Raw genomic sequence first — 24,730 nt, forward strand, 5'->3', positions numbered from 1 at the left:
CAACCCCCGCCCCGGGCGCAGAGTGCTGCGCAGGCGCAGTGTTCCCGCCCGAACCCCCTCCGGGGGGGGAGTGCGCAGGCGCAGTCTGGAGCGGGAGGTTGGCGGGACGGCGCTGGACTGCGGACATGTCGGGCGTTCGGGCGGTGTCGCGGCTGCTGCGAGCGCGTCGCCTGGCGCTGGCCGGGCCGGTGAGTCGGGTCCCTAGTCCCCCGCGCCCCCGCCCGGATCGGACGGGGCCCGGCAGGTCCTTCGGGCCTGGCGCTTCTGGGGGTGTGACCGTGAGACAACTCGAGTGCCTGGGGCGCTCGGCCCGGAGCCACGGGCGGCGACCCGGTGAAGGTCGCGACCGCGTGCCGCCCGGGGCACCCTCCCCGCACGGGTCTACGCCCGGGGTCTGGAGGCGCCGCGGGCCTAGGACGCGGGAGGAGATGCTTCTGCCCAAGGTCACCCGGCGGGCGCTGTGGGGGAAGCTGAGCCGCTTTTGACACGTTACTCGGACGTGAATTTTCGTTTGGGGCTGAGAGACTTCCCGAGGGTCTGCAGACGGCGGGGTCCCACGGAGCGCGGAGAGCTGAGTCGCGTTCGAAGCTTCGAGCTGCGTACCCCAGCCGGGCCCGAGGCCTGCGCTCAGTCAGTTGTGGCTGTATTCGCAGTAGCCCTCTTTAAAAACGAGTAGACGTTAAGAATTCCAGTGAAAATAATTACGCACAGCTGCAAGAAGTCACTGGGTGCAGAAGGGCTCGTGAGTGACAGGACAGGCTCTTCCTTCCCCGTGGAGCCACTCACGGCTTCTGATACTGGCCCCTGGGATCTACCTCCCTTTCTCCAGCTGAGGCGCAGGCGCATTCTAATCAATTCGTGCCTGGCAGGGGATTTAGTTCACTTAAACCACCCACTTCCCTTCCTCTGTCCTCCCAGCGAAGTTATGCAACCGTTTTAGGTCCTTTACTGGCTACTATGTAACTGTATGGATTGTACTTACAAATTAGTTTCTTGTTCATGATTTATAGGTGTGTTTTATGAGATGAGGACTCTGCACTTTGCTAGATTGAGAATATTAGTACCTTTACCCTTCTCACTTTTTTCTCCTTCTACCTCCTTATTTAATTATCTGAACTTTTATGCTATTAATCGAGTACTCCTTTTCGTTATGCCTTAGGTAGATTTCCTCATTCTTCTTCATGTTGCCCTGTTAGGAAATGTTTGATAGTTTCTCTTCAAAAAAACATTAGACTAATAAGTGACACAAACTGAGTTTTATCTAAAGACAGAAATTGGGTTCAAGTTTGGCTCTCCAAGTTCTAAAATCTCCCCCCAAATCAGATGTAGGTGCAAAGGTTGGTGTCATTTTCTCCAGGGAGTTGGTGTGATAATTTGTTAAAAGTTTCATTATAGTAGCTGCCACTTTTTAAGGTAGCTGCGCTGTGTGTGTTCAACATGAACATCCTAGAAAGAAGAAATTAATGTTTAGGGACCTCACTGTTTCTATTTTAATTTGGTATTACAGAATATGCTGTTCTTATTGGTACTATTATCTGTGTTAATATTGTACTTCATAAAAATTTCAGGAACATTTTCATTAAAATTCTTTCAAGGACTTAGTTCTCTGTTAAAATATGATTTTGCTTTTTAAAAAATTATGCTAAGGCAGAAGAATATTTGCTCTTTTTAGTTCCTTTAATTCATTTTCTGAAAGAGAAAGAAACTTAAGTTGGCTTATGTCATATAAAAACAGATAAGTGGACTTGAAACTGGAGAATTGAAGAATATTGCTTTTATCAGTTGAGATCTACTTAAAAATCCAAGAAACTACTTTGTAGTTGGAACTATTAAACTCAAATGTTTGTGCCAGCCATCATTTGGTCTCACAGTTAGAGGAAACCTTAGATATAGAAGCCCATCTCTGACTTCCTGGAGGTGATGAAGTCATCCAGCTCTGGCTTGATGACTTCACTTTACAGGGAAGTTGTTCATTTTCAGACAACCCAGTTAAAGTTAATTTTCTATTTTGCCAGATTCTCCTCCCTGCAATTTCTACTTGTTTGTACAACAGAATAAATTTTTTTTACCCCACAGAATAATGTCTCTTCCAAATTGTAGAATACTCGAAGACATTGCTCATGCTTCCTCTTCTGATTGCTGAGTGTACTTATTTCCTGTACTTATTGCTGAGTATTCTTATTTCTTGATATTTCTAAGATTCTTCATTTTATTGGTGGTCTTCTAAAGTGCAGCCAGCAGAATGGAAAAACATATCCCCTAAGTGGCTGGCCAGTTTTCGCCTATGGACAGTGTTGTCTCTCTCACATTGGGCTGTGATTTCACTAAAAGCAGTTTTCTGGGGTAAATGTCTACAGGATGGGACATTTAAGCTGAGACTGGGCAAGTTGCTGTAGAGAGAGGCCAGGGCAGCCAAACAGAAGGAACAGCACAGGGTTGGGAGGCATTATGGATGAGAGAGGGTGTGGCCGAAGCCTGGTGTGGGCCTGACTCCTCAGGGTAGGATGAAGGGGTAGTGCTCTACTCATCCCTCTGAGCCAAATAGATTTCACGATTACAGAATACACCGTCCAGTGCCTTTTCCACTGACCACAAAGCCTCATGGACATTTGGGGCTCCAATGTGGAAAGGGCTATGATGGACCCAGTAAAAATGTGTCATTATTTGCAAAACTACCACGTATAGTAATATGATATAGACATCTTTCCAATTCTCTACTAAGTAGCATAAATTGGACATTATTGAGAAGGCATACCTTTTTCATTTCATATCTGTGTCAGTGAGTATCCTGTTTGGAAACAAGCTTCATCCAGAAGGGCTTTTCCTAAGTGCCAACTCTGGGTGGAAAGGAGGACCTGTGGGTAGAGTCCTTCCTTGCCTTTTGGGCCTGCCCTTCAAGGTTAAGTAGAGGGTCCTAGGTGAGTGGGAGTGCCTGGGTACATAAAGAGATTAACAATTTAGAAGGGAAACATTAATTACAGTTTCCCCACAGCTTTTGTTGCTCCTTTAAGACCCTCATGTTCTCAATCTGTGTCTCAGCAGTGGCCGGCAGCATTCCACACAAGAACCCGTGGTTTTCACTTCACTGTTGATGGGAATAAAAGGGCATCTGCTAAAGTCTCCAATTCAGTAAGTTCATGGCTTTTTGTTGCATTATAAATGATTTTGTTGGCTTAGAGTGGTAATGACCTATACAACTTCATTTTAATATATTTGAATGATACACATATTTAAAGGGAGAAAATTTTCATAGGCATTCAGTGTATGCACAAATTATTTTTAGTGCGATAATACTTAATTGTAATTATAATTTTATAATCTAATTGTAATTTGAGTGTAATAATAGTATAAAGATACATTAACATTTTTTGCTTGTAGCTCTTATGTATCTATAAACTAGATTTAAATTTAAATCAAAGTAACAAGTTAATAAAAGGCAAATGAACAGTATTTGGTGTGGTGGATGATAAAATTTCAACATAAATAGAACTGTAGCCCCTGGAGTGTAGGTTCTTTTGTGTTTAGTGTGCCTGTTCTTCTATTTGTTGAAAAAACTGGGATTTGCTTACAATTTCTTTTCTCATAATTCACAATAGTTATGGAATACTACTTGGGACCTTCTCAGTCATACATGGAAGTGTGGGCCTGAAATAGGGTTGTGTTCTTCACTTCTAAGGTGGTCACCCCAATGAACTAATATGCTTGTCTAGTGAAAGCAAGATTTTCATGAGAAACTTGCAGATCACAGGTAGAGAAACATTATGAACACTATTGTAACTTTAGATTTGCTTAAGCACATGTATGTGGGTATAAACATAAAAAGAGAAAATAAGTAAAAGTGGCAGTTGAAAAGAAAACCGTATTTAGAACTGATATGTCATTTCATGTCGTTGGCTTTCCTTTGCTTCTGCAGTTCCTTTTTTGGTAAACAGAACTGACAACAGTTTGGGTCTTACCGTTAAGCTTTCTCAAAAAATGGATTTTTTGAAGGTATACCTCTAAATATACCTCTGAAATACCTCAGCATTTCAGTTAATGGTGGGTTTCATGGTCCTGTGCAATGGACCCTCTCTTACCATTCATAAATCTGATTCTTGGTCCCTTTTCCCCATGAGGATGTCCCCACCATGCCTCTCAACACGGTTTTGTTCTTAGTGCTCAGCCCCAGGACAGGGTGGAGGCTCTGTGTGCCTAGCAGTGTCACCTTTTCCCCAAGGTGACAGAGATGGAGACACAAAGGATTACTCAAAGTCCATTTCTCTTGAGCAGTGAGAGGCCCAGAAGGGGTTAAATCCAAGGAACTTCTTATTCAAGAGAGAAGGAACTCCTGGGAAATGACCCCGAATCAGTGCTTTTCTTGGTTTTTTATTGTCCAGGCAAAAAGTTACAGAAAAGAACACATAGCGAAAACATAAACAAACTGGCTACATAACAATTTTCATTAAAGCAGGTGCAACTTAAAAATAGTCTAAGTAATTTACTATCAAAGGAGTCATAAAACTAAGCTATGTGACATACAAAAGAACCAATGAGATAATTGTTATGGCAACACTTAGTTCCCTAGGAAACTTAGAGAAGCAGTTGAAGGCAAAATGTGGAACCAGCCACTAATTGGCTTTGGCCCTTCTAACAGCTAAGGACTGTGGTCCTACTAATCTAAGGGCTGTAGCCCTACTAGGCTAAAGGTTAAGGCCCTGTGAAGTACACGCGCTTTATTAATGTTAGTACCCTCCACATTGCAGTGCTCTTTTGTGTTTCTCAAGCTGCCTCCCTGTAACCACAGTCTTTTTTTATTTTTCCCCTAAAAAGATGACCAGTAAGGGGATCTCAACCCTTGACCACGCTCAGCCAGTGAGTTAACCGGCCATCCTTATATAGGGATCCGAACCCATGGCCTTGGTGTTATCAACACCGCACTCTCCCGAGTGAGCCACAGGCCAGCCCTATGTAACACCACAGTCTTAATGTTTGGCATAGTTGAATGAGTGATTGACAGGTGACCTTTTCTTTTCCAGATTTCTACTCAATATCCAGTTGTGGATCATGAATTTGATGCAGTGGTGGTCGGTGCTGGAGGGGCAGGCTTGCGAGCTGCGTTTGGCCTTTCTGAGGCAGGATTTAATACAGCCTGTATTACAAAGCTCTTTCCTACCAGGTCACACACTGTAGCAGCGCAGGTGAGAGAAAGGCACTTTCCTGATGTTCTCAGTGCTTGCGAGGTCCCACACAGCCCAGCTCTCCTTGTCTTACACCCATTTTGCCTTACTCTCACTTTGGGGTCTCTTCATGGAATCTTTTCCCTGGAAACCTTGCAAGACAGGAGCCTTGTCGTTCTCCTGTGGGCTTGAGTTACATGGGTCTTCTCTGGCCATCCTACCTAGTCTGCCCGCCCCCCACCAGCAATCGTTCAGTTTTCTTTACAGCCCTTACCTAGTTTGAAATGTGCTTTACTGCAGCACCCCCAGCACCCAGGATGGTGCCTTGGACAGGACGGGCCTTGTTAAGTGTGGATGGCAATGAGCTTTGATGAAGGCGTGAACAGACAGGGTAGAAAAACAGTGGCCTTTGATGCTCTAAATTTAGGGAGAAGATAAAAGTAAGGTGAGAAAATGTGCAGTGATTTTATGATTTTTTTTCTTTCATTCTAGGCACACTGTAGGTAGTACCAGGCTTGTGTACAGGTAGTGTTCCAAAATCATGTTTGACTGTCTTCTCCAGCATTTGGAGTGCATTTCCTCATAGAGGCAATAGCATGGCTGGTGGTTTTCGAGGAACCAGGAAGAGCCACCCTCATCACTGCTGTAGCTAGAACAGCCTAGATTCAGAGTGTCCAACACATTCTTCAGGCACTTAGCTGGACAGATAACTTTGTTTTAAAGCTATGTTTTGTAAGCTAAACAATAAATAATATATACCTTTGAAGAAATCATGGTCCAAAAAGAAAAATAGATATAGACAGGTAATTCTAAATATAGCAGTGCACCATATAATGAGTTTCGGTCAACAATGGATGACATGTACAACAATGTGTGAGCAGTAGGGGAGTAGGTCATGCCATATAGCCAGGTAAGTGCACTTTATCATGTTCACACAGTGACAACATTGCTTAGCATAGCATTTCTCAGAACCTGTGCCCATCCTCAAACAAAACATGACTGTAATATTGCAGATAATATAGTGTTAAGATAGTGCAATACTAATTTTTAAAAAAGAGAAGGCTGACTTAACTTGAATTCTGGTTCTTGAGAAAAGAAGGTTTGATTAGGGGAAGAATAAGAGTAAGTGGAGGCCTCGGAGTCTCAAGAGAACCTCTAGGAACTCTCAGGAGATGAGCGTCTGCAGTCCTAGTTTTTACTGACATTTGCAATAAAATAATGGCTAGCATTTATGCACACACCATGCTGAGTTCTTCTGTTATTTTACACAAATACTTATTCTGTGATACAGAATGTTCTGTATTCTGCTACTGCTTTGGTACTTAACTTTTTTTTATCAGGACTGTGCTTGGATTTATAGTTGGAGGGGTTGGAGAAGGAAGGAAAGAAAGTACCTAGTTAACTTTTGTCATGTGTCTGCTTCAAGGTTCTTAGCTCTGTGCTAATCGCTTTATTTCATCCCAGCTAAAACATGTTGTAAGTGAGGAAACTGAGGCACAGTAGCACCAAGTAAGGAAGGAATTCCGAATCGCGTTTGCTTGACTCTAAAGTTATAATTGAATAACAGTTGGAAAAAAGAGAGGAGTTTGAAATTGTGCCTTATAAAAAAGATTAGCTAAAGAGGAGGAATCGAAATTTAAGTTGGGGAAGTAAAGGGTGTTTCATTTGTCCCTGTACTGCCATATTCTGTGACTCTGAAGGGTGAGATGGAGTGGTAGCCACACACAGCCAGAGGAAGAGGGCGTTCTGGGGAGTGTGACTGAGTTTGGAGTCTATTACTTGGTAGGAGACACTTTTAGTCTTTAACACATGCCCACAAATACCACTGGGAATGTTTTGTCATAAAATTATCTGAGTAGATTTGTTGAGTACCTTTTATGTGCCAGGTATTTTAAGTAATAAGCATGTTGTAATAATGCTAAGGATTAAGCAGTCCTCCAGACAACCCTCAAGGAGTACACTTTCATGTCCATTGCACAGATAAGGAGACTAAAGCTAAGGGATTAAATCACTCAGCTAGTCAGAGGAGGAGTTGTGATTTGGAATCTGTCACATCTCACGTCTCCTCTACTAAGGAATTTCCTCTTGCCAGGTCTGCAGAGTCAGCCCTCACAGATAGTCTCCCCGTAGGAGTAGCTGGCACTCTCCAAACCAGGTCCTGGCGGTGGGTGTGGGGGGGGGTCCTACCTAGAAGACACAACTGGGGCTCCTGTTTTTAGCTTGTAAACAGTACTTGGTGTTTCCAGGGAGGAATCAATGCTGCTCTGGGAAACATGGAAGAGGACAACTGGAGGTGGCATTTCTACGACACCGTGAAGGGCTCTGACTGGCTGGGGGACCAGGATGCCATCCACTACATGACAGAGCAAGCCCCTGCCTCCGTGGTTGAGGTAAAGCACAGGAAGCTCTGAGTGGTCAGCAGAAAGGATGGTAGTGAGCTCAGCTACGAAGGGAAGCCTTTTTCTATCAGTAACTGATATTCAGTGCATTTAACAAGGAAACTTTTTTCTGAATGTCAACAATTGTCATAGAATATGGTACATTTGTGTTAAAGTAGTTTAGTGTAAATTACCATGAGTAGTAGCTTGACTCCTTTAAGGTAGTAGGTTTTTGTTTGTTTTTATGTTTCACAGCTAGAAAATTATGGCATGCCATTTAGCAGAACCGAAGATGGGAGGATTTATCAGCGTGCATTTGGTGGACAGAGCCTCAAGTTTGGGAAAGGCGGTCAGGCTCACCGGTGCTGCTGTGTGGCTGACCGGACCGGCCATTCGTTGCTGCACACCTTGTATGGAAGGGTAAGGCCACTTCGGGTGCACGTGAGACGAGACACATCTGGTTGGCAAGGCCTGTGGCAACAGAGGGGTGTGTTGGTGCAGCAGCAGATCAGCCTGGGGCTGCGTCAGCAGCAACAGAGATCGGCTGTGAGAAGTACACAGTAATCATGAATGTGCAGGTACTAAACAGATGCTGTGAAAGGCTGTCTTTGAGGCAGTGTGCTGTTTCTCATATCTTTTAGATAATTGAATTAGATAGTCATTACATCCCAGGTGTGAACTTGTGGTCTGTCACACTCAAAGTATAAGAAAGCAGCAAGTATTTTAGGTCTTCAGCCACATCTGAGTTCCTGAACCGAGTGATTGGTTTTAATACTAAACTGGACGAAGACTTGAGGGACAGTAGTCCCTGGATAATCAGGGCCAACTTTGGTGTGGCCAGATAATCAATATTCTGAAATCTGTTGTTTTCAGATAAATGGGGACAGATAATTAGTTTGTGAATGTTAGAACACCAGTGGCTTCCCTGTGGCCCAGTGCATTGACAAATGTTTGGCAGCCCCTGCCTGTCCATGGAGGAGTTGGCTTGGGGGTAGCTGGCCAGGCTTACTAGAGCCACTTGTGTAAGCCAAGGGGATTGTCAGATCCAGTCCCAGGCCATGCTGTCCAGTGTTGACCTTTCTGCAGTGGTGGAAATGTGCTTATCTGCAATGTCCAGTTTGGCAGCCACCAGTCATGTGTGGCCATTACAAATATAGCTAGTGTGTCTGAGGACCTGGGTTCTGTTTATTTGATTAAGTGGCCACGAGTGGCCCCATGGTCTGTGGACCTCACTGTGGTGCTAAACTGAGGGGAGGTCAGTGCTGCATGCGGCTACCAGATAGCCTGGGGTGACTCTTTCTTTTGCATTTTGTTGATGCTGCTAGTGCAGCGTGCCTGATGCCTTTCGCTCTCATCCACAGTGTCGTCAGCACTGCCGCAGACATAACTCCATTTCAGACTCCAATGTTATCCTTGGATTTACGTAGTCCATTTGTTAATAAATGGATATAAGTTCATTTGTTAACAGAACTGGGTTAAGTTCATGAACAGTATTACTTTAAATGTTGGCTTAACACTAACTCTCAATGCAGTTTAAAATGTGGGCTCTTTTTTTATTTTTAGTCTCTGCGATATGACACCAGCTATTTTGTAGAGTATTTTGCCTTAGACCTCCTGATGGAGAATGGGGAGTGCTGTGGTGTTATCGCTCTGTGCATAGAAGACGGGTCCGTACATCGCATAAGAGCAAAGAACACTGTTGTCGCTACTGGGTAAGAGTCCACTTTTTATTGTATTTCATTTCTTCATAAAAATGAGGAAATTTCATTCCGTATTTTTTTTTTCTAATCAAGACTAAGGCATTATAGAATAATGGTTCAGACACAGGACTTGACATAACTTTGTGAGTGTGACAAGCTTTCCTGGCCTTTGATTCCTCATCTGTGAGGGGGAACAATGGTAGCACCTGCTTTGGGTGCGTTGTGAACCCAGCACGGCCCCTTGGTGGACAGGAGTGGCAGCTGGAGTCCCTTAAGGACCATGCAGATTAGCCTTCCCTAGTTTAGATGGGGAAACGGGGGCCTGAGGAGTCACATGGTGTTTTCTGATACAACCTCTTGATTTCTGGAATAGATAAGTGCTGTTTGTTCACATGATGAAAATAAGTAGATTTCATTTTATGCACTGTTATTTTAACCATTTAAAAAATTTAGAAGTTTCTGCACAGCAGAGGAAATAATCAGTAAAATGAAAGAGCAGCCTACAGATTGGAAGAAAATATTTGCAAATTATATATCTGATAAGGGATTAATAGCCAAAATATATCAGGAACTCATACAATGTAATAGCAGAAAACAACCAGATTAAAAAATAGGCAAAGGACTTGAATAGACATTTTTCCAAAAAAGACATATATCAACAGGTATATGAAAAGGTGCTCACCATCAGTAATCATCAGGGAAATACAAATCAAGACCACCATGAGGTATTACCTCACACCTGTTAAATGGCTATTACAAAAAAAACAAGAGTAATAAGGATTACTTATTATTATACTTATGATATTATTATAACTTTATTATAAGTAATAAGTGAGGGTATGGAGGAAAGGGAACATTGTGTACTGTCAGGGGGAATGTAAACTGGTATAATCATGGAAAGCAATTTGGAATTTTCTCAGAAAATGAAAAATAAACTACCATATGATCCAGCAATCCCACTTTTGGGTATAAATCCGAAGGAAGGGAAATCAGTAGGTAAAAGAGATGTTGGTACCCTGTGTTTGTTGAAGCATTATTCACAATAGCCAGTGGAAGCAACCTAAATGTCTGTCAATGTGTAAAGAAAATGTGGCATTTATAGACAATGGAATATTATTCAGCTATAAAAAAAAGGGAAGTCCTATCATTTGTGACAACACGGATTTTCTGGAAGACATTATGCTTATTTAAATAAGCCAGGCACAGAAAAGCAAATGCGGCGTGATCTCACTTCTGTGTGGAACCTACCTACAAGTCAGATGCACAGAAACGGAGTGGTGGCTGCCAGGGGCTGGGGGTGCAGACTGAAGAGATGTTGGTCAAAGGCACAACTTTCAGTTGTAAGATGAATCAGTTCTGGAGATCTAGTATATAGCACGGTTTGTAGTTAGTAATAATGTAGGTATTCTTGAAATTTGCCAAGAGAATAGATCTTAAGTGTCTGCACCACAAAAAAGATAATTATGTAAGGTGATAGATGTGTTAATTTGATTGTGGTAATAAGTCCACTGTGTCTACGTATGTCAAGTTGTCATATCGTACACCTTAAGTATGCAAAATTTTTGACAGTTATAGCTCAGTAAAGCTGGAAAATAAAAAAATCAAGAAATAAAAACCATCCATAAACATTTTAAAAATTTCATTATAAAAGTAATATATGTTTATCAGGAAAATTGTTCAAATAGCACAAAGTACTAAAATACAAATGGGGCCCCTTCTCTGTCCCCAAGGCTTCCATCCACTGGGGCAGCACCACAGGCATGGCCCCTGGCATTGCGTTGGGGGGTGGTGCACACACACGGGTATGCATGATGTGTGTGGGAGGGTGCACGTGTTTGGGCTGTATGTGTACATGTGTGTGCAGGCAAATGATGCCCAGAGGTTGGTGCCCAGGGGCTGCTCTGTCTGTTTTGTGTCCCCATTAGACAGGAGCCCCTGACGTGGGCGCTGTGTATAGTCACTGCCCTCCATTGTTTCCAGAGGCTACGGGCGCACCTACTTCAGCTGCACGTCTGCCCACACCAGCACTGGCGACGGCACGGCCATGATCACCAGGGCTGGCCTGCCCTGCCAGGACTTGGAGTTTGTTCAGTTCCACCCCACAGGTAGGAGGGGACACCTTGCCTGGCCTCCAGCTCATTGGTGTCTTGTAAACACACAGTACCTACTCAGTGCTCCTCTTTAGTTTCATGTACTAACACGCTATAATCACCAGATTTCTCATCTCTCAGGACCTAACTTAAATGTCATTTCCTCAAGGAGAGTTCTGATCCCCAGGCGGTGTTGTCATCATCTCATGTAGTCCCTAGGAGCCCCGAACCTTGCTTTGGTGGTACTTACCCCAGCAGTGAAGCAGTGATTGCTCAGGGTCCCTCTGGCCCACTAGGTTGTCAGCTCCTTGTGGCAGAAGCAGGAGCAGGAGCAGGTCTGTCTCATTCACTGCTATGTTCCAGGGCCCTGCACGTAGTAGGGCTTCAGTCAGTATTTACTGCATGAATATCTCGAGAGCTAGGGGGAATACATTTGACCAGAGGGGTGGCATAGACAGATGTCAGTCTCCTAGTGAGAACATGAGGCTCCCACAGTTACAGATAGGACTCCAGGGGGCGTCTGGGCATTGGGCTCAGCCCGTAATGGGCAGGGGAGTCTTCAGATGGTTGAGGACCCAAATGTGAGATTCAGAGACATTAACACAGAATGACAGTTGAAGTCTAGAGTTTGGGGGATGTTACCCAGAAATGAGTAAGAGAGAGAGAGAGAGATGCACATACACAGACCTGCCTTTTGTGTGAGGGGCCCCTCGTTCTGGGCACATTCGAGGTTGAGTTTCTGACCAGTGGACAGAGGAGACTATGTGGTGGCAGTAGCCACCGTGCTGAAAACCAGGCCTGTGTCTTTTCTCTTCACTCTGTCAGTATACTCTTTCTGATCTCTGGCTGAGGTGAAAAATAAAAAATGAATTTGTTGGGTTTTTTATTAGTATTTTTATCCAGTAAAATGTCACTGAGCTTCCAAATTCCCTCTGTAATTTATTTAAAGCTCCATTTCTTATGCTTCCTTTTCAGTGTATAAGAGAGAAACCACCAAAAAAATGCCACTGAAAATAGGAAGGCTGAAAGGCAGATGAAATGCCAGAATTGCATTCTTGGTTTAAGAGCAAGATTCCACTTTGGAATACTGACGAACATTTTAGCTTTCAAATTGCATTTTATTTTTTTATTTTTTGGTCTCCTTTGTTGAAGTTCAAGAGCTTGGCATTCCTTATTTTTCATTACTTTGATGGACACACAATCATGGTCAGGAACACAGTTCTCCATACTGCCCCGGTTGACATTTGGGCTCTGCCCTTCCCGGCTGTGTGACCATGGATGAATTCCTAAGCTTTCACCTGCTTGTCTCTGAGAATGGGGTGATGTTGCCTGGGACCTGAGTCAGTGCACCTAAAGCAGCTGGACCTGTCAATAGTGAGTGCAATACAAGTGTCAACTAGCACACCTATAATCACTCTCTCTGCTGCTGTTTGGGTGCTTTAGACACAAATTCTCCAAGCTGGTTATTCTTACCTAACATAGTCAACACAATTTCATGGTGCAAAAGAATATTCAGAACTTTTTTAAAAGTTGGAGACATTTAACACGTACCTGCTTGTGATAAGAGCATTGGGCAGAGCACTGTCTGTGGCGGTCCTATCTCCTCACTGGGTGACAACGCTCTTCCCAGGCCTCTCCTGTGCACAGTCAACTTTGTCAGTGCTTTCTGTTATCCACACTCCTACTGTTTTTAACTTATCCTCTGTCTTCCTTTACTCCGTGTTGAGTGTCATGCCCTTTGCCCACCCTTTCTCTCTTTCTCCTCCAGAAAGTCTTGAAAAAAATGTTTTCCTTTTGAGATATACACCTTGCAATCATTAGGTTATAAGTGTTTATTAATTGGGTTTTTTGCAGGCATATATGGTGCCGGTTGTCTCATTACAGAAGGATGCCGTGGAGAGGGAGGCATCCTCATTAACAGTCAGGGTGAGAGGTTTATGGAGAGATATGCCCCTGTTGCGAAAGACCTGGCATCCAGGGACGTTGTGTCTCGCTCCATGACTCTGGAAATCCGTGAAGGAAGGTATGTGGTTTACTCTAGAGGTGTCTGAGTGGGTACCCACGGGCACACATGCACACACCCTCTTTTCCTGTGCTTCCTCTCTGGTGGCCATTGCTCATGTCCACATCTAAACATCCAAGTGGGTGTTGCTTCTGTGTGGGTTTTTTTTTTTCCTTTTTGTCTTTTTTCGTGTCCGGCAACGGATCGCAACCCTCAGTGTCGCGCCCCTACCGGATCGGGACCGGCAACGGGATTGCAACCCTCAGCATCGCGCCCGCACCTCGCTCAGCCAGTGAGCGGGAACCGGTCTGTATGTGGGATCCGAACCCTCGGCGGGAGCGCCGCCACGCTCCCAAGCGGCGCACTGTAGCAGTGCGCCACCGGGCCAGCCCTTCTGTGTGGGTTTTAGCACTCCCCACCCTCACCTGTGTGCATGGGCACTGCTGTGTGCACGAGCAGGTGCCTCTGTTACCCACTGTTAGTTTGTGATATTGTTCTAAAGACCTACACTTTGACAGTTTTAGCCAGTTTAATGTAAATCTTTCTCAAATCTGTGGAATGTATTTGTCTTAGTGTGTGTAGGTGTGAGTGTGTGATAGATACAATGGGAGGGAGACACACACATCCAGCCTAAAATCAGCACATGAGCCTTAGATGTTGTTTTCAGCACCCACAGATGTTTTGGCAACCTTCAAGATGTGTGTGGGTTATTGTCCTTCAGTGGAACAACTTTAGGCTTCAGCCTAAAATCAGCACATGAGCCTTAGATGTTGTTTTCAGCACCCACAAATGTTTTGGCAACCTTCAAGATGTGTGTGGGTTATTGTCCTTCAGTGGAACAACTTTAGGCTCTTCCACTACCTGACCTTGTTCTTTAATGCGGTGACACCTTAAATGCCTGCTGGCATGGCCTTTGGAGGTTTTATATTTTTATATAAAAAGTGAGAAGTCAGTGGTTTTACGGAGTATTTGGCGTAGAGAATTTTCTAATGCATTTAACCAAGGAAAGCATAGCAAATTGTGATCCCCAGGACTGGAGTGTGAGTGCGGTGAGCGCAGGATTTTTGTTTCTGTTCTCAGCTGTGACCTAGCTCCTAGTGTCATCCCTGCACACAGTAGATGCTTAGAAAAGCTTTGATGAACAAGTGACCGTAAATGAAGGGGAAGTTTTCTTCATTGTGAAAAAATGTTGGAACTCATGCTTCAGTGATGTTGTAATCTCAAGTTCACTACAATGACTGTTCTTTGCCTTACGTAGTAGTGTTCTCTTTCACCAGAGGCTGTGGCCCTGAGAAAGATCATGTCTACCTGCAGTTGCACCACCTGCCCCCTGAGCAGCTTGCCACGCGCCTGCCTGGCATCTCAGAGACGGCCATGATCTTCGCTGGCGTGGACGTCACCAAGGAGCCGATCCCAGTCCTCCCAACTGTGCATTATAACATGGGTGGCATTCCCACTAACTACAAGGGACAGGTAATGCCTCCAGGTCTTCTCCCACAGTGGGAAAGGGGGCGGGGATGGTAGGGCACACCTCGCAGTTGTCCCTGTAGATCTTAGAGGAAAAAACAGAAGATTTCTTCAAAGAAGTACTGTGTTGTTTGATAGATTACACTTTAAATTGTTGTTTCTCTGGGGCAGAGGAAGGCCTTGGTTATATTCTCATTCCCTCCTTAGTAGATAGTCATAGGTATAATATCATTTCCAGTTTTTTCCATTTTATACTTAATTTTCTCTGTGGTCTCCTGTTATTTCTGTAGTGACCTTGTAAATTGGGTGGTCTCTACATTTGAGATCTTTGGATGGTTGGACAAGTTCCCGTGGAGCTGGTCAGCTACTCTGTTGTGGTCACCTTGTCAGGGGAGGTGGGTGGGAATTTTTGCTCTCTCTTCGTGGAGGCAGTGAGTGGAAGGGTCTGAAGTACCACTCAGGCTCCTGCCATGCTCTCTGGTCTAAGCCATGGTCACAGAGTTGGGGACAGAGGGGTCAAGTCAGAGGTGGTGGGTGAGGTTCGTGAAGTTGCTGAGGCTGCCGTTGGGGGTCCTTTAACCAACTCATAATGGCAAATGTTTAGGGGAGGGGGAAGCCTGGGGGGATACCTTCAGAGTGTTCCCTCTAAGACAGTGGATACGGCACAGACACCCTCTTCTGAGGAAGGGATCTTGGTGACATGGACACTTTGACTTTTCATCTGAAATCTTTCCTGCAGGTTCTGAAGCACGTGAACGGCCAGGATCAGATTGTGCCTGGCCTCTATGCCTGTGGTGAGGCTGCCTGCGCCTCAGTGCACGGAGCCAACCGACTTGGGGCAAACTCTCTCTTGGACCTGGTTGTCTTTGGCCGAGCATGTGCCCTGAGCATTGCAGAGTCTTGCAGGCCTGGTATGTGTGTTCTTGAATTATCCAGACTGTTTAAGAAGGCAGGAGGTTACAAAGTCTTGATTTGTTATTGGAAATTTGCTTAGTAGTCATATAGAGGTAGTCCGTTTGTTTTCCCTAGAAGTGAGGAAAATGAGAGAAATCCAGAGATTACATGACGGTAATGTTGAGACTAGACTTAGGCCGGATGGGGGTTTTAACAATTAAGAAGATGGTAAATTGGGGGGTGGGGGAAGTGGTCAGTTTTTGTTCTGCTTAGGAAGCTCACTGGTAGGAAATTGTTATTTTGAGGGGAAGTTTATTACCTATTACTTGCCTGATATGAATTACCTATTTGTAATGAAATATTTTAAATAGACATGAATGAATATGTAATTTCTTGGTTGTGTGTGTGTGTGTGTATATGTGTATATATATACACAGTTTTATATATGTAGTTATAGAAAAATAATTAGGCCATTCTAAAAACAAACTGTAATCTTTATTTAAAAAGAAGGGATGACTTAAAGCAAACAAAATAAAAGGTTGGGTCATGGCTCCCACCCTTCAGTGACAGAATGGATTTCAGTTGGTGTTTGCCTTCTTGTGATAGCTTAAAATGTGTAGGAGAAAAAGCACCTTGCTCAGGAAGTGTGAGTCCACTAACGTACATTAGGAAGAGGGCAGTTAGCGTCACTCTGGCCCTCCAGAGGGTCTCAGAACAACAAGGTGAGATGGCCGTCCCATGGCAAGGATGTGGGGGCCCCAGGCCACGTTCTTCCCCTCACATTCTGCTGGTGTTAACTGTCTAGCGTCAGCTCTGCTGTTTTTATAGGACAAGTGCCTTTTGTGTGCATGGAAGTGATGATGTGGAACTCAGACACTCTCTCTGGCTCTGACCACAGCCCAGGAGGCCAGCCACGCGGAGATGGCGCCTTGTCCCTTCCTGGCTGGCAGGCTGCAGAGGTGGGGCTTAGCCGTGTCTTTCCCAAAACCACGGGGGTACTCCTCACTCAGGAGCCCTGCACTTTGTACAGTGAGGACTGATGTCACTTCTTTCAGAGCAAGGCAGAAAATGAGAAAAAAAACGAGTTATAAGAATACCTTAAATACTTTTACATCTGAGTGATCCAGGAACCTTTTGAGACATTTTAAGATCAGCAGTAAAAAGGAACAAACTGCCTCACACACAGCAATATTGTGCAGCCTGCCATGGAGCCAGACTGAAAAGGCCACACATGTGTGGATCCATTAATGGGACACTCCAGGAAAGGCAAACTATGGGGAGAAAACCTATTGGTGGTTGCCAGGAGCTATATCCTGATCGTAATGGTACTTAAACACAACTCTGTGTTTGTTAAAACTTGAAAAACTCTACACTAAAAATGGTGAATTTCAGGGCCAGCCCATAGCTCAGTTGGGAGAGTGTGGTGCTGATAACACCAAGGCCACAGGTTTGGATCCCTATATGGCCAGTTGCTCACTTTGGAGAGCGTGGTGCTGACAGCACCAAGTCAAGGGTTAAGATGCCCTTACCGGTCATCTTTTTTTTTTCTTTAAAAGAAAATGGTGAATTTCATCATATCTTAATTATGCTTTAATTTTTTTAAATGAAGAGAAAAGAAAAAATTTTTGCACCATTACTCCCCAAGTATGAGTTTCTTAAACATTAAAAAGGTTTACAACCTGTTCTATATCCTGATTATGGTAGTGGTTACATGAATCTATACATTGTTAAAATTTGTAGAACAGTAAGTGCATCAAGAGAAAAAAAGGTAATTTTGCTGAATGACCAGTTTTTATAATGTTAAAAACAAGAGGAAAAGAAACAACAGGCTGCTTGGAAGCAGTGGTCAGACACAAGAGTCTGGCGCCCTTGCCCCAGAGCAGAGATGGCTGGAGACCGTGCTGTCTTCTGCACACCATACCTCGTGTGTGCGTTACCTACTGAAGAAAATGCTTTTTAAAATATGTCACCGAAAGAAAAAAAAACAACTTGAAAAAAAATCCTCAAAACATCTATTTAGAAAGGCGAGAGCATACAAGAGTCACGAGCAGTATGCCACATTCAGAAACATGCTGGCACCCACCTCCCTTGCCCCACCTGCCTGTGAACGACGGGCCTATGCTGTGTTGGCAGAGGTGTTGAGAGCCTTGTCTGGAGGCTGCCATTTTTCCTTAACAGAGTAACAGTGCAGAGTCTATTTGCATAAATCTAACTTTTTAATTTTTGAGCTGGTTTCTATTTTGTTCATTCAGAGATTACTTATTGTACACCTACTCTGTGCCAGAAATTTTGTCTTTCTGTATGTTCTTTAAAATTGGCCTAAGTCAATAGATGGTTCCTCAGGTATAGGGTGGGCTAGGCAGGCAGGGTATTAGCTCAGGTTACTTCTGCATTTTCTAGACTCCTTGAATGGCTATGATACACATTTGTGTGTCATCAGAATCCATCTGTTTTTTCAAAAGTTAAATTCTAGCTTTTTTTTTTTTTTAGGAGATAAAGTTCCCCCAATTAAACCAAATGCTGGGGAAGAATCTGTCATGAATCTTGACAAATTGAGATTTGCTGATGGAAGCATCAGAACATCGGAACTGAGACTCAGCATGCAGAAGGTAGGAACCTGGACTTGCTGTGGAGTGAACAGACCCCGGCTGCATGGCTGGCCCTGCACTGGAGTGTGGGGTCAACAGCAGTAGGACATGTTCCTCACTGTATCAAGTAAAAATGTAAAAGAGATCAGGAATCCTAAGATAGATGAAAGTGCATCTTTTCACATGAAGGCCGGAGGTCAGCACTGCAGGGCAGAAATATTGACAGCCTGGCATCAGGGACTCGGCCTTGTCTGGTTCTCTCACGTGCTTGGGTATGGCGTCCCTCCACAGACCACCGCTGGCTATTGTGTGTGTGTCACACCTGAAGGAGGAGGATGGGTAGGTCCTCCAGCAGCTCAGACCCCCGCCGGGCAGCTTCCTTGTAGTGGGCTTCCTGGAGGTCCAGCATAGCACTTGTGCTTATGGCCACATCGTCACGTCAGCTCCAGCAACTCTGGAAATGTCTTTAAACTGGGCCTGTTGCTGCCCCTGAATAAAATCAGGAAGAGGGAAAAGTGGGCAGTGGGTGGAGACCAATCTACATAACATCTGCTGTGTCCAGTATGGCACTGTGGCTGTGGAGCCCTTGAAATGTGGTTGATCTGAGAAACTGAGTTTTAATTTTCTTTCATTTCAGTTTTCATATAAATAGCTATATGTGGTTTATGGCTACTGCATTGGATAACACAAGTTTAGGTCAATAGAAATAATATGTACAACAGGAAACAATCAAATTCTTGTAATACAGGTATTCTTGGTCCATGAATATCTCTGTCTACTTGAGGTTATTCACAAGCATTGCCACATATGGGTATTTTCTGAAAAGTAGCCCCTGGCTCTAGCCATATTGTGGAATGGGTCCAGTGGCTCAGGCACAGAGACACCTGCGAGGATGTGGGAGAGCACCTGCCGTCACCCTCAGAGGTGTGCGTGCTTCTGTCTTCACATGAGACTGGGCTGCAGGGCGGCCTGTGGAGTGGTGAGAAAAAGCACATGCGAAGGTCGAGTCATCTCTGCAGGACTCCTGCTGATGTTGGGTGGGAGGGCAGGGGTAGCTGGGGCAGAGGTAGGCACTGCACTAGGTAGGAGGAACCCATGTAGAATATGGAAGTGGTAAGTCCATGAGAGATGCTGAAGTGGAAATACTAGGGGCATTCCCACCAAACAAGGTGTATCTTGGTACCTGCTGTGTGCCAGGCACCGTGAGATGCTAGAGGCAGCCTTGAACACAGAGAAGTCCCTGGGCTTGTGGAGTGTGCATTTCAGTGGGGAAGTAATTTTTCTGCTGACTCCAGCCAATAGAATAGGAATCAAAAGAGAAATGAGGAATATATTGAAAAGGAATAAAATTATCATTATTTATAGATATGATTTCTTAAAAATTCTAAGAAAAACTGAAAACTAATAGAAACAATACAAGAATGTATTAAGGTATCTGGATAAAAGACTCTTACATAAAAATAAGTAGCTTTCCAATATGCCAGCTCAGAAGTCAATAAACATCTCATTCACAGTATAGCCAAAGAAATATTAAAAGCCTTGAATAAACCTAACCAGAAATATGTCAAAAGGATATGGAAAAAAATGTATGATTACTGAAGAACATGAAAGAATGTTTAATATTTACTAGATTCTAAGACTTTTTTTTTCCATTTATTCTTTCTGAAAAACTGTTAAATTGATGGTGTGCATTACAATTTTATAGGTATGTATCAGTCTAAGGAAAATTAGGTGAAACATCTCCAAATTAAATTATAAAGCTCCGTTAGTCTTATATTGATGGATCAGTGGAACAAAGTAGAGTCTAGAAGTAGGCCTATGTGCATGTTGTGATTTAGCGTATGACGAAGGGGTTTTCCAGAGGATTGATTAAGGGAAAGATCACTCTGTGAATGCTGCCTGTCTGTTTGATAGGAAACAAAGGTGGATCCTTGCTTCTCAGCATACCTGAAATAAGCTTTAGGTTTGTTTCGTAGCACCTTTTTGTGAGCTTAAACAATAAAACTATAAAGGTACTTAATGTGTGAGGACCTTTTACAGAATTACCAGAAGACCAGTGGCAGATGACAAAAAGCTGGGCAGGGAGGGTCCCAGGACTGATGCACCTCCTCCCCCTGCAGATGACCTTCCACCTCCGCACCCCTGCTGACCACCATGTCATCTTGGCACTTGCTGGTTTTTATCTCCAAGGGGGCTCTGTTGGTTCCCATCACATTGTTCCACACAGGGCTGTTCGCAGCAGGGGTGTGGGAAGTCAGCACCTCTGGGTTGGCTGAAGTGTATTCGGAAGATCACGCCTCCAATCCTGGCCGAGTTCCACAAACTCTGCTGCGAGAAAAGCAAAACGTTCCCCTGACATGATGTATGTGGATTTGTTTGAAGACAAATACGTGATGTAAATAAACACATAAAACTTGTAATCAAAACTTCATTTCAAAATTCAGAGTAATAAAACTTACTGTCTGAATTTCCTGATTTTTCTTTTTAACTTACATAAATATTTTAGGTGAGATGAAACGCAGAAAAAAACTATTAAATGTAAATTTGTAAGAGTTCTTGGTATGACTGCGTGTATGGATTGAAAGTTTAAAACTGATATTTTGTGTTGCAGGCAATGCAAAGTCACGCCGCAGTGTTCCGTGTGGGAAGTGTGTTGCAGGAAGGCTGTGAGAAAATCAGCCAGCTCCATGGAGACCTGAAGCACCTGAAGACGTTTGATCGGGGTGAGCAGGCTGCAGCTCCTTGCACAGAGTTGGGGTCCTGCCTTCTGCAGGATGGGCTGGTGTCTGTCCCATTTAGAACCAAATCAGCTCGGTCCTTGCTGTCTAGAGGGGACCTTGCCCACAGCTGTATGGCCACAGCCAGCAGCTCCCTGTTGTAGTGAGCCCATGATGACAGTTCAGATCCTGTCCACCTCTCATGGGTCCTGCATGTGTCCCCAGGAATGGTCTGGAACACCGACCTGGTGGAGACTCTGGAGCTGCAGAACCTAATGCTGTGTGCACTCCAGACCATCTACGGGGCAGAGGCCCGAAAGGAGTCGCGGGGTGCTCACGCCCGGGAAGATTACAAGGTGGGGCTCACCCCTACCCCTGCCTTTCCTCTACATTTCACTCCATTAACTCTTACCTTTGTTGTCACTGTCTTCAGCACCATGTGGCCTTTTTCTTGCTTTGCATCAGAATCTACTGCTGCCAATGGTGGCATCTCTAAGCAAAACATGCCTTGTTCTTACTAGGGCTGAGGTTAAAATAGTGCATCCAGGGTTCCATGGCTAGAAAATGCTAATTTATCAAGTTAAGATGACAGGGAAGTTATCTCAGACCTGCCTGGTGGCTTGGATCACTTATTTTTCAGATGAGCTGCTTTTTGTGCAGAGCACATGTGTCAGGTTCTGCCAGAAAAGAGTAGCATGTGATATCAGACAGGGAGAGGGGAGCTGGGGTGCAGATGCATGTTCAGAGAGAGACTGTCAGCTGCACAGGCGAGGCTGAATGGGAAAAATGTTCAAGCAGGAGAAACGGTATTTCTATTTAACGTGAAGTTGTATTGACTTATTCTCTATGATCGAGGCTGAATTGGGTTTGCCTTGTACTCATTTTAAAGGAAGAGATGGGTGAACTTGTCTGTGATGTGTACTGTGGATAGGAAGCTTCTCAGGGTCAGCTGTTTGCAGGCTGAGATGAACAAGTCTGCATGTCGTTCAGTTGCAACAGATGTAGAACCTGCACACCCAGAAGCACTCATCCCATAGTTATGTGCTTAGAAATTAAGGACTGTGTTGCAGCCCCACTGGCCCCAGGTAAGGGGTCTTCCCTCTGCCCACCCCCTCCCTCACTCACCTCAGCAGAAACAGCCAAGTATTTGGATCTTTTGGTTTTTATTTGAAGAGGCTGTTACATGTTTTATTCATTACCAAGCACAGAATTTCTTAATAGCGTTCAGCTTCTCTTTAAGAGTTTTTGGAAATTGTAATATAATGGCTAAAATTATAATTGCTAAAATTAAAACATTTAAATAAAAAGCCTAAAAGAAAAAGTTGAGGCACCGTCCCAGAGTGGTGCAGAAAGACAAGGTATTCGATAAATTTGCAGGTGCCTAAAGGAAGTCTCATTCCAACATCCGTCCACTAGAAGTTGTAGAAAGAGAAAACATAGAAGTGGTCAGTCAGAGTGCACTGCTGGCCGCAAAACCACTAACCAGCTGTGTGGCTTTGGCGGATCCTGAACCTGTCCATGGGCCCACCTTGTGGGCTGGGTGGAAACAGAACGAGTGTGGGAGCGAGGGGCTGGTCTCTTGTGTGTCCGTTTATCAGTAAACGTGGTGGCATTTCTGGCCTCAGGTGCGGATTGATGAGTACGACTACTCCAAGCCCATCCAGGGGCAGCAGAAGAAGCCATTCGAGGAACACTGGAGGAAGCACACCCTGTCCTACGTCGACATCAAGACTGGGAAGGTACGTGGTGCGCTTGCTCTGCTCATGAACGTGCCGACGCCTGTGCCGTCCTGCCTGTTCTGCACTCTGGCTTTTAGTGAGGATGGCCTGGGAGAAGGAGGCCAGATTAATTCAACTGTTGACAGATCTGAGGCACCACTGGAAAAGACACTCTGTCAGTCAGGCTTCTGTGCAGGAACAGAGTCCAGTGCCTGTGAGTGGTTCAGAGGAGCCTCAGCCAAAGGCTGGCTCCCGTGGCCTGAGCCCGAAGAAGCCCTGGGCAGGGAGCGAGGGCCCGAGGCCTGGTGGCAGGGGACGACATGGTGATTCTGGAGCCCTAGGGGGAGCCAGAGGCTTTGGGATGGAGTGGGGCACACAGCCACCACCAGAAACTGCTTAGAGCCCAGGGAGCCAGGAAGAGACCCCTCTCCTTCCCTCGACCGCCATTGACACCACCTGGAAGCATGTTCAGGGGAGCCTGGGGGAGGTGGTGCTGTTCTCAGCACCCCCGGGACATGGAGCAGGCAGAGAAGGGCAGCAGAGGGGACAGCCAGCAAGATGCCTGAGGTCTCGTTCCCTGAAGCATAGTTCACCCATTTAGCTTTTGTGCTGAGCATTAAGGTTCAGAAACAGTTAGGATGTACAGTTTTTACCCTTAAACTTCTCATAGCTTGAGTAATCATTTATCTGGGTCACAGAAATTAAGTTGAACTCTGTCATCATCACAGAGTGTGCTTGGTGTGTCTAATTCAGGCAGTGGGTCATTTTCAGAACTTACCACAAACCACTTTCTGATAGTATACAGAAGTCAGACTTCCCTGTCTTAGCACAAGCCTATTTTTTAATAATTTTGGTTTTTTTTTTTAATTATAAAAATACTCATTCATAAATAGAAATACATACTCATTTTAGAAGTACACAAAGAATAAAATAAACATTTATAGGCCCATCAGGGATAACCCATTATAATTCTGAAATATTTCCTTCAAGTTTTATTTGTATGTGTACCTATTTTTCCCTCTGTGTGTACAGATTTCTGTATGTAAATAACCAATTTCATGGAGAAAAAACTAGAAGTATGTAGTTTAAACAAGAAGTGTGGTGGTGTGTACGGGATTTCGCTTACTTTTCATGATGTGAGCATCTTGTAAAGCATTAAAAATCTTGTGCAGTGCTGTTTTCATTGCCCTGCTCCACCATACGAATTTACCACAATTTACATGGCCAGTCCCTGCTGTGCGTGTAGATTGTTTTCAAGTCTGTTATTGAAGAATATTCCAGTGAGTAATGCCTTTGTCATTAGGTTTCAATGCCTGTAAATCTACTTTTATAGTTAACTTTTTTCAGAAAATAACACAAGACATGGCTGTTTGTACATTTTTGTGTTCTAACTTGCCACTGACTCTTGGTTTTGAAGGTCACTCTGGAGTACAGACCTGTGATTGACAGAACTTTAAATGAAGCCGACTGCTCCACAGTTCCCCCCGCCATTCGCTCCTACTGATGAGACCGGGGATTGTGGAGTCCGCCTGTGTAATTATGTATAATAGCTTGTGCACGTGTTCATGTTATAACTGTCTTCATAACAGTCTGTACTCCAGAGCATGAGGAGTACACTCGGACGGAGATTGCCCACCCAGTGCCCAGCAGCTCTCCAGTGACCTGACAGCTGGGGCATGCTGCGCTCACCCTGGTCCCTAGCTTCATTCTTGTGAAATGATGAGACTGAACAAATTCTTCAATAAAACATACACGAACAAACTTTTACTTCCAAATCCATTAAAAATGCTATACCATTTGGCTTTAGGCATGTTTGTTGATCTAAAATATCAAATGTAATATCTTTTTATTTTTGCACATCAAAATCCAGAAACTTTATTATAGTTTATCTTAAGTAAAAATGTATTTTGGTTCCTGATAGAAGAAAACTAACATTTCCTCCTCTTTCTCGGCAAATGGTTCAGTGGGTGAACATGTGTCATAAAGTATTTAAATAAACACATAATAAGTGTGGACTAAA

General features: G+C 44.3%; 1 protein-coding gene across 1 annotated transcript; it reads left to right on the top strand.

The window, feature by feature from the left end:
- The first annotated feature begins 122 nt into the window (after window positions 1–122).
- Window positions 123–24,730, top strand: SDHA (succinate dehydrogenase complex, subunit A, flavoprotein (Fp)). Its single transcript, XM_008578946.1, has 15 exons — window positions 123–188; window positions 3,040–3,129; window positions 5,016–5,177; window positions 7,403–7,546; window positions 7,790–7,954; window positions 9,098–9,246; window positions 11,215–11,339; window positions 13,179–13,347; window positions 14,604–14,799; window positions 15,533–15,704; window positions 18,178–18,296; window positions 20,887–20,998; window positions 21,218–21,348; window positions 22,618–22,731; window positions 24,128–24,730. Exons 1-15 carry the CDS (start codon window positions 126–128, stop codon window positions 24,212–24,214), a joined length of 1,998 nt encoding a protein of 665 aa, XP_008577168.1. The 5' UTR covers window positions 123–125; the 3' UTR covers window positions 24,215–24,730.

This window comes from Galeopterus variegatus, unplaced genomic scaffold, assembly GCF_000696425.1.
Source record: "Galeopterus variegatus unplaced genomic scaffold, G_variegatus-3.0.2 Scaffold1788, whole genome shotgun sequence".
Classification (NCBI taxonomy): domain Eukaryota; kingdom Metazoa; phylum Chordata; class Mammalia; order Dermoptera; family Cynocephalidae; genus Galeopterus; species Galeopterus variegatus.

Excerpts from the sequence above, each read along its gene's own strand:
- SDHA (XM_008578946.1), top strand. The coding sequence starts at position 126 with ATGTCGGGCGTTCGGGCGGTGTCGCGGCTGCTGCGAGCGCGTCGCCTG. Across the intron at positions 7,547-7,789 it reads CCCCTGCCTCCGTGGTTGAG|CTAGAAAATTATGGCATGCC; the intron begins GTAAAGCACAGG and ends TATGTTTCACAG. Across the intron at positions 21,349-22,617 it reads ACGCCCGGGAAGATTACAAG|GTGCGGATTGATGAGTACGA; the intron begins GTGGGGCTCACC and ends TTCTGGCCTCAG.